Raw genomic sequence first — 13,549 nt, 5'->3', positions numbered from 1 at the left:
GAGGAACGGTCATGGGTACCCAGAAACGACATCCTTTACCCCAACCTGCTCGAAACCTTCCATGCATCTCACCCTGACCGGCCAGCACCTCGAGGTAGGGGTCAACCACCACGTCGTCGGGGTCCTTGGCCCTCAGGAGCGGGCCGTGGAGGGGGGGGGGGGTGTAATGTCACAAGCACGACAGGCTCCACCCACTCCCAAGCACCACACACAGCCTCTCCCGAATACTGATCACACACACCTGCAGCTCATCATCACCTCATCACTGCCTGCACTTAAGCCCCACGCTCACACACAGTCAATGTCTGGTCTCGTTTGCACAACACTAACCTGTTTGTTTACCTCAAGGACTCTCCCGTGCTACTTACCTGCTTCCTTGTCTCCAGTGTGTCTCCTAGTCTTCGTCTCCTGTCTCCATCGTCTCCCTGGCTCCAGTGTTCCGTCCTCCTGGTTCTCCTACGAAAGAAATTGAGTATTATCATCCAGTTATCTGCATTATCCTGCCATTCATCTCTCTGACTGCTCACCTGAACCACTCTGCACTCTGGTCACTAAGATAAACTGTTATTATCTCCATATCCTGTTCTCCGTGTCTCTGTATTGTAAGAAGAAACTATTGACTCTCTCTTTTCCAGCACTTTAGACACAGTTGCTCCCCTGCGCTTAAAGAAGATTAAAGAATATAGTCCAATGCAGTGGTACAACGAGCACACTCGGGCCCTTAAAACAGCAGCCAGAAAAATGGAGCGCAGTTGGAAGAAAACAAAACTGAAGGTTTTTTGCAATTTGTGGAAAGAGAGCATGATCGCATACAGAAAGGCCGTAAAAACTGCTAGATCTGCTTATTTCTCGACTCTCTTTTTAGCGCTTTTTACAGTGCCAATTGTTTCAAAGCAGCTTCACAGTGTTAAACAGGAAAATAATGCAACAGAATTTGATTCGGCCGTACAGCTGCTCCGGAGAAAACGGTGATGTCATCAGCTCATTTCAATTATCATACAGTGACAATGTGGGCTTTAGATCAGTAATACAGTTGAATATTTAGTGTCCCCAACTGAGCAAGCCAAGCCAAAGGCGACAGAGGCAAGGAAAATAAACCTTGGGATAAACCAGGCTCAGTCGGGGGGGGGGGGGGGGGGGCAGTTCTCCTCTGGCCAATTAACAAACAGGGTATGATTATTATTCTGGCAACTTTACAGGTCAGGGGTCATATTAGATTGGATTATTTGAAAGATTGGAGTCGTCACTTTAAAAATAAAGAAATAAAAAAATCATGAAAATTGTATTGAAATTGTTATAGTGTCAAATTTTAAGCAGGAAAAACACCATAAAATGTTTTCCCTCATTGATATCGTATTGTGTACCATAGAGCAACAAAAAAGAACAACTTCTCGCTCAGAGTGACCATGGAGCGAGAACAACCACTGATGCTGACTTTCAAAAAACACCTGCTTCCCGCTACAGATACAGAAGTGAAACGACATGTTTCATGGAAGTATAAATCGCAAACACTGCATTGTCAAAAATTATCCAAATGTTTTCTATGAAATAAAATTTTTGGTACATGTGACATGATGAAGAGAAGGTTCCATCATATTCCTAATTTCTTGGTAATTTCAGTCACACCCACAACAACATCTCTGACTCTGTGTATTTAATGCAGCTGCACTTCTGATGTCTAGAACACAAGACCAACATCAAACCATGTTTGTTCCGGCTCTGCTCATCTGTGTTGTGCTGAGAGCATTCAGTGCTCAAGCAAAAGTGCTCACCAGCTTTAATGAGTGTAGTCAGTTTTTCTACAACAACACTGAACCAGAAGGGATGAATCCGGCTGCCAAGAAAATCTGTCAGAGGCTGGAAAATGGAGGTTCTTCTTATTATGCTTCACTGTACTCAGTTCATCACAGAATCCCTCTCTACAGTGCCTACACACTGGACCCTGAATGCTCAAGCACTGCTGGAAGGACAGAAAACTGGCACATTGAGCCACAGGTAACCATGTGCTTCTCTCACTGTCTAACAACTTTCATTAGCAGTTTAGTCTTTTCTCAAACAGGTAAAACATCAAACTAACCATCTAACATAATATTTCTTCTGTAGATTTCTCAGCCTGAATCCCAAATCGATTATATGGTCTGGGAAAAGGACTCTGATGGAAACCTGACAAACAGATATCAAGCCATCAGCAGCGACTATAGAGACACCGGATATGATCGTGGACACCTGAACCCCGACAGCTTCCAGTGCGAAGAAGGCCGCGAGGCAACGTTCACACTGACCAACGCCGCACCTATAGATGCAGGCTTTAACCGAATCCACTGGAAGAACTGGGAGAGCGTGCTGAGAAGTTTCTTAAGAAGCAGTCTCGAGAGCGATGGTGGTTCTGCAACGGCCTTCGTTGTCACAGGTACGGTACCCGATGCAAATCTACGGATACCGCAAAGGGAAATCTCAGAAGAGGCCGAAAGGGTGACCGTGCCCTCTCACATCTGGACGGCGGTCTGTTATAAACACCAGAGTGATGACACAAAGTCTTTCTCCTTGGGCTATATAGGGGAAAACAAGCCAGACGGTGACATACGCCTGATGAGGGTCTCAGACCTGAATGATGAGCTCGTCAGACTCTATAGTGAGCTATCAATGGCACATCAGTCAATTCACATTTTTGTTGGTGGTTGTTTTGGTGACAATGATAAATTTAATGAAATTCAGGGTATGTTTGACAAACTAATTAATCTGCCAGTGAACCAAGTAGACCCATTGGCCACAGATGCGCAGAACATGTCTCGCAAACTGAAAAGGGCCGTCAGAAGTTCCCAGCGGTCATACAACACAGTTAAAGGGTATTCGTGCAGGTATGATCACCCCTGTGGCACATACGGTAAGGACTACTATTGGTGCTATACTGGTTATGGTTTCTTTTTCGACAGCTGGGACTACTGCAGCCCTCCACTGTCTGAAAGTAGAGCTAATAATGGGGAACGCTGCCGTACAGACTATGCCTGTGCCAAATACGGTTCAAGACATGATTGGTGCTACACAAATAATGGCTATAAAGACAAGTGCTGTACTTCTACTGACTGCTACGCAGCTGTGAATGACAAGACCTGCCGATCTGATCACCCCTGTGGCCACTATGGCTATAGTTACCTGTGGTGCAAGACTGATGATGAAGACAACTGGGCTTACTGCTGCAAAGACTGTGTTGACTAGCATTACATTGTTTGTTACAATTAATACCAAAGTATTACTTTGCAAAGTTTTGTACTTGGAGCACTTACTAACCTAGAAAAAAAATAATAATTCTAACAAATTCTAACAAAAGTAAGACTTCAAGAGAGCAACCATACATTTGTGTTGTGTTTTACTTTCTTTTGATTTATATTCATTTATTCATTCATTTTGAATCATTTATCATCTAATCATTTAACTATTCAATTTAATCATATTTCATTTCGGAGCCATTTATTTGCTCAATTTATTGATTCATTCATTGATTAGTCATTTATATTGTATCATTTTACTTCGTTATTTTTTATTGTTGTGTAATCTTACACTGTAAAAAAAAATTTCAGGTCTCCAATTGAAAATTTTCTAGTGACTGATCACATCTACATTTTTCAGTTGGCCAAATTGAATTTCTGTGAATTGATGCAATTTAATTCACAGAAATTAAATTTGGCCAACTAAAAAAATTAGATGTGATCAGTCACTAGAAAAGTTTCAATTGGAGACCTGAATTTTTTTTACAGTGTATGATTTTGTGGTTTCAAGTGATATTTGTCTTCATACAAAATGTCTCCATTTCAAGGTCAAGCAGTAATTGTCCATTACTATTGCTTGTGGTATAATAACACTTATTGGATTTGTGCTGGTCAAAACATACACAACTAAGATTATTCAATAAACTCTGCTTACACATGAAATGTATTGTCTGTTTCATTCATACTTGAGCGCTCTCATCAGATTTTGCATAGCTTTTTTGCTTATGTGACTTACACCACGTAAAGTGCAAACATGTTAGTTTATAATTAGTTAATAATGAACAAACCATTTACAAAACATAACTAGACGTTCATAAATGATTAATAAGTGATATGCTAACGATTTCCAAATCTGTTGTAAGTTATCTTAAAAAGTAGCATATCAAGAAATTATCAGACAGATCCTTAGTAAATGGTTAATAAGTTACTAGTTAATAATCTAGTCATTGAAATGCCAATGAACAAATGATGATCAAACCATTATTAAATGATCAGTATATCATTTATTGATGTATCGTTAAGTTGTAAGCTGCTCTGTTAAAAAGCACGAGGTGGCGAGGTGGACGAGCGAGGGACGTGGGAGGAGCGAGCGAGACCGGTGCATGATTGAGAATGAGCGTCACCTCCTCTCATGAGGGAGCTTGGAGGCATATAAGGACGAGCGACACCAGTGAAGGGCGAGAGAGGACCAGGCCTGGACTTTATGTTGTGTTTTGTTTCTCTTTTATTATGTCTGGCGTGGCGTTTTGTTTATTTATTAATCCCTTTGCAGTTAAAGATCGCAGACGGTCGTTCAACATTCACTGCTCATTAAAACATCACACTCTTACTTCATCTGGACCAACTCAGTATCATTAGACAGATTAAAGACTCCAGCTTCGATATTTGACCACTGTTTATGATAAAACTGGGTTGCAGTGACTTTCATTTCTTCATTTATGTCAGGATTGAAAAATAATGGATCTGTAATGAACGATATTTTGAATGGAATATCACATGCAAATTAATTCTCTCTCGTCTGCAGCGGTTCAGTTGTGTCCACACATCTCACAAATAACAGATTTCAGTTCAGCTCTTAGTTCAAAAGTGCACATATTTGGAGAAATATTGATTTATTATCATGTTTGCTAAATATTTTGCCATACAGAATATAATTTCTATTCCTTTCTCACTGAATTATCGGATCTCCATACAGCTGAAACATGTACAGAGCTCTCTGTGTCTCCTCTTCCTGATTTGCGTCAGATATGAGTCATCATGCAGTCATTTGCCGTCTGGAGCTGTCAATCATCTTACGTGACTCGATCCAGCCCTCTTGCATGACGGTCTTCTGTGTGTACACTTCCTCATTCTGTCTCTGTGAAGAACGAACCAATTCTACTTTTCTACGCGTGAACTAAGAAGCTAATAAACACACAATAACGATGGCATTGTCACATGTCTAGTCTGTTTTGGTTGTGTTTTTGATTCTGTCACGTGTTCCTTTGTCTTAGTTTCCCGCCACTTGTCTGTTTCCTTGGTTACCCTCATTAGTCTAGTTCTGTTCAGCTGTGTGTAGTTAATCATCACCTGTATCACCTGTCCTTCATTTCTTCAGTCATCTGTGTTTGTATTTAAGTTCCTCTTGTTCATTCACTCCTTGTCTGGTCACCGTTATGATTAGTGTTGCGTTTGCCTGTTTGCCTGCCTGTGGTTTAGTTATTATTAAACACGTTTGTATTTGCATCTCCTAGTCTTCTGCCTGTTCCGGAGCACTCATCCGTGACAGGCATAAGGTTTTTGTGTGATTTTTCATGTGATTTCGGCTATTTTATATCAATAATGGATGTTTACATTATAACTGCTAGCAGGTGTAGCGATTAGCTCCGTATAAAATGCTAAATATATCATATTTTAACATCACCATATGAATGAAATGCGACATTATATCGCGACCGGAAGCTAATACAAACATATTAGAAGATGATTGGATCAAACATGTGTTGGTCCCCTGACCCCGTCGAGGCATGGACTCCACTAGACCCCTGAAGGTGTGCTGTGGTATCTGGCACCAAGATGTTAGCAGCCGATCCTTTAAGTCCAGTAAGTTGCGAGGTGGGGCCTCCATGGATCGGACTTATGTTATGCCTGATCGATGTATGTATCCCTTACTAAAGTAATGAAATATTCCATATTTAATTAATAGAAATAAACAAAAGCTCATGAGAAGATTGTGATTAAATCATACATTTTATTTAATGTCAAAATATTAAATATTTACATGTTTCATATTTGTTTTGTTTCTGTCGTCACATTTAGTGACAGTTTTGATACTGTAATCATAAGTTAACAGGTGTTACACTTCCTGTGTGTGATCACGTGGTCTGAATCTGGCCAATCGCAGCTGCCAGAACACAACATTTACTCCCTATTTGTGTTTATATACAAATACAAATTTGACATAAATAAGATTTCGAACTAAATGGTAAGTGACCAGATAGATCTCTGAGAGATATCATAATTTATTGGAGTACAGTTTTTTTTGGAGAAATAAAAAGATAACATAAATAAACAAATATATAATGTCCAAATATACATAAGGGGAAAATAAAAAATGACTAACTCATTGCTAACGCTGAATACTGCAGCACCACGGAGAAGTCGCCGACCCTGACACGTGTCCTAACCAGACGCAACCGGTCTTTCAGAGAGACTCCGCCCACACGCTCTTCTGATTGGCTGATTTGGGATTGATTTGGTTGCGAGTGCTCTTGCAGAGAGACTCCGCCCACACTCTCTTCTGATTGGCTGATTTGGGATTGATTTGGTTGCGAGTGCGCTTGCAGAGAGACTCCGCCCACACTCTCTTCTGATTGGCTGATTTGGGATTGATTTGGTTGCGAGTGCGCTTGCAGAGAGACTCCGCCCACACTCTCTTCTGATTGGCTGATTTGGGATTTATTTGGTTGCGAGTGTGCTTGCAGAGAGACTCCGCCCACACGCTCTTCTGATTGGCTGAACTGGGATTGATTTGATTGCGAGTGCAGTGTGCTTGCAGAGAGACTCCGCCCACACTCTCTTCTGATTGGCTGATTTGGGATTGATTCGGTTGCGTGTGCGCTTGCAGAGAGACTCCGCCCACACTCTCTTCTGATTGGCTGTGATTTCGGATTTTGTCGCATCGCTGAAATTGTATGGCGCCTGGTTAGGACATTATAAATGTCACGAATATAAGATTTAGTTTTTGTAAAGCATGTAAATTCACATATTTGTATCACCTTGCGCTAAAACCATTCGCTGACAAATATTCCCATCAAGTATTCTCGTTGTTGTTGTTGTCAGGCTGATACTTGCGGCGTCTCTTGAAGGGTCATGAGCGACGTTCTCCTTAACGTATAAAGTATATTAAGCCGATGTATAACATAACTTATCAACACACTGTTCATATAAATTAGGTTTGTTCTGATCGTAATGACTAAACTCAAAAGTACAACAGAAGAAGCCAGCACAAACACACACCGCATGGCTAGAAACATACTGTACGCAAATACACACGAGCGATTGTTTCTGTGGCGTTTCCTTCAAAGGGCTCAATCTGGAGATACTTTTCCATCTAAAATGGCAAAACAATATCTATGTTTCCACCCAAATATTTTTATGCACGTTTTGTGATATTGCTCAAAAAACCCGCTGGATGGAAACGTCAAGATTCTAAAAATGTATAAAAAGTGTATGCGCTCAATTGATAAACTACAATGGAAACTGAATAAATCCCTGGATGCGCAACAATAAAGTTGTGTGATTTTGCCTCAGCGGAGGCTATGATTGGATAAGTGAACCAGGGGACCAATGGCGTCGCAGCATCTCAGATGTTGGTTTGGTGGCTCTGAAATGCCGGAGTTAGAGTCTGAGACCAGAGTGATTGGGTTTAATTCCTCCAGAAGCGTTTAGTGTGTGTGTGTGTGAGTGTGTGTGTATTCCTCCAGAAGCGTTTAGTGTGTGTGTGTCTGTGTCTGTAAGTGTATTCCTCCAGAAGCGTTTAGTTTGTGTGTGTCTGTGTGTGTGTGTGTGTCTGTGTGTGTATTCCTCCAGAAGCGTTTAGTGTGTGTGTGTGTCTGTGTGTGTGTATTCCTCCAGAAGTATCTCACACAATTGAGTTCCCAAACACCAGCATCCCAACGCAAGAGATCATGACGTGTGTGTGTGTGTCTGTCTGTGTGTGTGTGTTTTGCCTGACGCTCTGAGACTACACTCATTTATGATGTGTGTGTGTGTGTGTGTGTTTTGCCTGACGCTTGAGAACCTTCCATTTTTATTACTGATATTTTGCGGCAGTTTCCCAGGAAGTGATGATTTTGTTCTCTTGAACACATGGGATGGAAACGCTGTTTTATTCACAAACGTTTTATGCCATATTCCAATTTTGCACAAAAATTACATTTGCAACTTTGGATGGCAGCGTTTCCATCCCATGTGTTCAAGAGAACATAATCGTCACTTCCGATTATGGAAATTATTTTTCCGACATAAGGAAACTGGTGCAAAATATCAGCAATAAAATAATAAAAAGTCACAGTAAATGCGTTCCCATCATAGTTTATGTGCATGTTTTCTTATCAGAGAAAAAAAAGATACACTTTACAGTGAGTTCTCATTTGTTAACATGACCTACAGTATTAATTATGTTGTGTTAATACAGATGTTATTGTGCATGAACTAATAAGATATGACTTTTGATCTTACAAATGAATCAGTATATGAGATTTACATTGACTAATTTTGACTAGTTGATCTTAACTAATGTTGTTAACTAATGTTAACAAATGAAAACCAAGATTTTATGCACATTTTAAGATTTTATACACATCTTGGCATTTCCTTTCCCTTTTTTAATATCCTTAAATATGCATAAGAATATGTGGATGGAAACTATTAACTAACTTGCTCAGCAAGACCCTTTGAAGAGTGTTTTTGACTAGTCTTTAACAGTTCGTCATCACATTTTTCATTAAGACTGGTCATAATGTTTTACGGTCAGTTACAGAAACACGTAGACTGGTGTAATCTGAATCCAGACTAGTCTAAGACTTGCCCCTGAAGGAAAAAACGGACAGATCACGAAACACAATGAAGCACAAAATGGAGTTAGCGTTGGCGTACTTGCGTAGAGTTTGTTTCAGGCTTGATGCACCTGAACACGAGCACCTGTATGGGAAGGAGGTAGAGCACCGTCTAAAGAGTCCAGGTCGGCCTTTTCATAGTTTGTTAACAAGAACAACTTTGTCTGACACAATGATTCGAGATCAAACGCACAATCCACAAGGATTGTTTGCCTGCAAACAGCACCCGAGACTCACACTGAACCACAACAGATCAAACACAACAGCAGTCTCTCGATGGACGCGGATGGACTGTTTGCTGCAGTCGCTCAGTTCACCAATGGATCCATTCGGAGACAAAGTCCTTCAGTGGTTTCACAGGAAGCAAACAGGACCCACTTCCATGTGCCGCTGGTCTCCTGGACGTGAGGGGTGGAGACCTTGAACGTCGACGATGGGAAGCTGCTGCGTGTCCTGCGTCTGAAACAGGAATCGAGACTGATGCCAGCTGCCATCACGGATCTGTTGGGAGAAGCGGGCAAATGGTAAGGTTCACATATTTTCCAGGAAATCAACCCCCCCCCCAGAAAAAAAAACCCAGATAAATTGCGTCAGCATGTGTGTAATTTGGTAACCCTTCACAACAGGGATGAAATGGTTACCAGTTTGGTGATAAAAAAGGAGTAGTAACATTTCATATTTTGTATCTTTTATAGCACTTTATGTATTGGCGTCTGTAGATACATATCTTTAAAGAGATTGTTCTCAACTTCAGCTGCACTTACACACACCAAAACTTACAGTTTTATTCCTGACTATATTCTGAAGGTTTGTACTGAGGGGTTCGTTCATATATCATTCACGCTGGTTTATATAGCATTTTATTACTAAAAACGTGTTTTTTTATGGCTGTTGACAATATTTTCTGATTTAAGGCAAGACACTACAGACAAAGCCAATGTTTTTTGGTCAGTTATAATATATTTTGCCACCATAACATGTCATCTTTCAGATTAGTTGAAAGAAAACATCCAAAACACACATTTAAGTCTTTATTTTATTGCACTTTATGTATTAGCGTCTGTAGATGTGGATTATGATGCATATCTTTAAAGAGATTGTTCTCCCCTTCAGCAGCACTTACACACACTAAAATTTACAGTTTTATTCCTGACTATATTCTGAAGGTTTGTACAGAGGGGTTTGCTCATATGTCATTCAGACTGATTTATATAGCATTTTATTACTAAAAACGTGTTTTTTTTATGGCTGTTGACAATATTTTCTGATTTAAGGCAATACACTACAGACAAAGCCAATGTTTTTTGGTCAGTTATAATATATTTTGCCACCATAACATGTCATCTTTCAGATTAGTTGAAAGAAAACATCCAAAACACACATTTAAGTCTTTATTTTATTGCACTTTATGTATTAGCGTCTGTAGATTTGGATTATGATGCATATCTTTAAAGAGATTGTTCTCTACTTCAGCTGCACTTACACACACCAAAACTTACAGTTTTATTCCTGACTATATTCTGAAGGTTTGTACTGAGGGGTTTGTTCATATGTCATTCACACTGATTTATATAGCATTTTATTACTAAAACTTGTTTTTTTATGGCTGTTGACAATATTTTCTGATTTAAGGCAAGACACTACAGACAAAGCCAATGTTTTTTGGTCAGTTATAATATATTTTGCCACCATAACATGTCATCTTTCAGATTAGTTGAAAGAAAACATCCAAAACACACATTTAAGTCTTTATTTTATTGCACTTTATGTATTAGCGTCTGTAGATTTGGATTATGATGCATATCTTTAAAGAGATTGTTCTCTACTTCAGCTGCACTTACAGACACCAAAACTTACAGTTTTATTCCTGACTATATTCTGAAGGTTTGTACTGAGGGGTTTGTTCATATATCATTCACACTGGTTTATATAGCATTTTATTACTATTTTTTTTTTCTTTTTTCTGTCTATTGACAATATTTTCTGATTTAAGGCAAGACACTTACATCATGCACTGGTCAATTTTGAGATTATGAGCTATTTTGCCTCCATAACATGTCAACTTTCAGATTATTGTACAGGAAACATCTAAAACACACATTTAAGTCTTTATTTTATTGCACTTTATGTATTAGCGTTTGTAGATTTGGATTATGATGCATATCTTTAAAGAGATTGTTCTCCACTTCAGCAGCACTTACACACACCAAAACTTACAGTTTTATTCCTGACTATATTCTGAAGGTTTGTACTGAGGGGTTAGTTCATATGTCATTCACACTGGTTTATATAATAATTTATTCATAAAAAAAAAAAATCTGTCTATTGACAGTATTTTCTGATTTAAGGCAAGACACTTACATCATGCACTGGTCAATTTTGAGATTATGAGCTATTTTGCCTCCATAACATGTCATGTTTGCATAAAAATGAAAAGTCCTTAGAGTGTTATTAAGTCTAAGTCAAATCTTTTGTATAGTGCTTTTCATAATACACATTGTTTCAAAGCAGCTGTTATAATGTTTATAATATCTTCAACTCTTCATGTTTTATAGTCGCATTTAGCAAAATCCCAGTTCAGGGAATGTTCTCAGAACGCTCTGGCAAGGTTCTCTCAATGTTATGAAAAAACGTTCTTCCAGTTAAGTTAGTTTATCTGGTCTTTAAAGTTCTCAAAAAGTCAGCACAAAAACATTATTTATATATTGTTCATGGAACATATTTTTTAAATGGTTTAGTAGGATGTTCATCTAACATTTTTAAATGTTACTACTTGTTTAATCATGAAAGAGAATCGAGGAGAACATGAAGTCACATGACACATGCATAAGAACAAACGATGAATGCAAGTTGTATATGAAATATACATACACTGACTTCATCCCAGCTAAAGTTATGAAAACACTATTTCTGAATGTTTTCTGATCATTCAAAATCTGTGTTTTCTTATCTGTGTTTTAGGACATTTAAACGCATGATCATGATTGTAGTGACCAAAATGATCATGATTGTAGTGACAGGTTTTTCCTTTTATTGTTAGGAAAAATGCACAAAAATATATGAAATATATATTTTCCAAAACACAACAAAAACACCAAAAAAAGTGACACAATACTGCTAATTTTTTGTTTGTTTGTTGGTTTTCATGATCATTTTGGTCACTACAATCATGATCATGCGGTTTCATCTCTACCTTTCATTTGTTAACATTATTATTAGTAGTTAGCAAGAACTAACAATGACCAATACTTCTACAGTAATAGTCATTTTTCATTTCAACATATACTAATATATTTTTAAAATCAAAAGCTTTATTTGTTGCACTCGTACATACGTCACCACAGGGAAGAAAAGTGAGAGATTTATGTGAACTTAAGCTGGTTCTCACACAAATCTATCGTATGACTTCCGAAGATAGCTAATAAATCATAGTGACCACTTTTATTGACTTTATGGTGGGTTTTTCTGTCTTTTTTTGAGTTTTATCTTCAAGAACGTCATGAGAAAATGATGAATTTGAACCCATTTGCTTTGAGTTACCAGCCCACACTAAACCCAGTCCTGATTCACATTAGTACTGATCTTTAATCCAGATTCACATCACCTCACAGTTGTCCAGAAGCACTCGAGGACTCAGAGGCGAGTCTTCCTCGAACACTTGACCGTTCCAACCCCGGAAACGCAAGGCCCGCGACTTCTCGACGCCAAGCATCGCCGGCTCATTGAAGCAGTGGAGGGAGACGGTCTGAGTGACCTTCACGCTCAGCAAGTGTAGGAACTTCATCTGGACTTTCCCCACATCAAACGCGGCCTGCGAAGACCAAAGTCAAACAGCGTCACATGGCAAACATCAGTCATTTCACACACCAGCTTCTTAGTGTTTATAGGTAATCAACATTCTGCGCTTTGGCAACTGTATGTTTACAGTTTGAGCGGACAAATGATGTGGCTTACAGGAAATCAGCTTTAAATTAAAGTCAGACAGGCCTTTCAGAGGAAATGCAGCATTGAGTTACATCAAACGCTTCTCAGTGTTTAGATAATAAGGAAACTCTGCTTGATTTTGTGCGTAGCTGTGTGACCTCTTGCACAGTCATGATCTGATTCAGATGCAGAAATATTAACTTTGAGCTTTTACAGTAAAACCTTTAACCAGTCTAACCAGAGCTTCACAGAAATGATGCCATTAAATGACCGGAATTAAAGTGGGAGTTCAAAATAAATGTATTTTAACTAGAGTTAAAACTCGACCCGATATTTCCCGCCACTATCCTCGGGCCGGGCCCTTGATCAAGCGTTTGTGTTTTTTAAATCATTTCTTTATTAGCCTAATTGGGTGGGCAGAAAGCTATGCCATAATCAGAAATAATATATATACTTTTAGCAAAGTAAGAACTAATACTCCAACTAAGAAACAAATGTGTACAAAGTTGCACAAGTCAGGATTAGTCTAAAGATGCGTGTTAAACTCACAGCTCATGCAGTGATGAAGTGCGCAGGACCGTTCTGAGACGCCATCATGAGCTGCTCGCGTGAACACCGCGCTTTTTTAACTATTTCTTTTCGTTTGGAATTGTTTCATTTAAAAGTGGACATTTCAAGCTTTCTATACACATTTCTCATGTCTGTGAGGCTGAGTTTGGGTTTATTTATGAGACGTGTTTAAGAGCAATACATCGCGCC

The 13,549-nt window shown here is 39.0% G+C and overlaps 2 protein-coding genes across 2 annotated transcripts in view; one reads left to right on the top strand and one right to left on the bottom strand.

The window, feature by feature from the left end:
- Positions 1–1,209: 1,209 nt before the first annotated feature.
- LOC307117417 (endonuclease domain-containing 1 protein-like) lies at positions 1,210–3,926 on the top strand. Its single transcript, XM_079802245.1, has 2 exons — positions 1,210–1,995; positions 2,104–3,926. Exons 1-2 carry the CDS (start codon positions 1,675–1,677, stop codon positions 3,214–3,216), a joined length of 1,434 nt encoding a protein of 477 aa, XP_079658371.1. The 5' UTR covers positions 1,210–1,674; the 3' UTR covers positions 3,217–3,926.
- Positions 3,927–8,244: 4,318 nt separating this feature from the next.
- col24a1 (collagen type XXIV alpha 1 chain) overlaps positions 8,245–13,549 on the bottom strand; it is a gene marked incomplete at its 5' end in the record, with an annotated part of 127,984 nt that continues 122,679 nt past the window's right edge. The window contains 2 exons of the mRNA XM_079803309.1: positions 8,245–9,367; positions 12,471–12,677. Of these exons, the coding sequence (XP_079659435.1) occupies positions 9,221–9,367; positions 12,471–12,677 (354 nt within the window). The 3' untranslated portion in view covers positions 8,245–9,220. The remainder of the gene's footprint in view (positions 9,368–12,470; positions 12,678–13,549) is intronic.

Source organism: Gobio gobio (assembly GCF_949357685.1).
Source record: "Gobio gobio genome assembly, chromosome: 21".
Taxonomy (NCBI): Eukaryota; Metazoa; Chordata; class Actinopteri; order Cypriniformes; family Gobionidae; genus Gobio; species Gobio gobio.
Note: the sequence above shows the minus strand (reverse complement) of the source record. Positions and strands in the feature narration are given on the sequence as shown.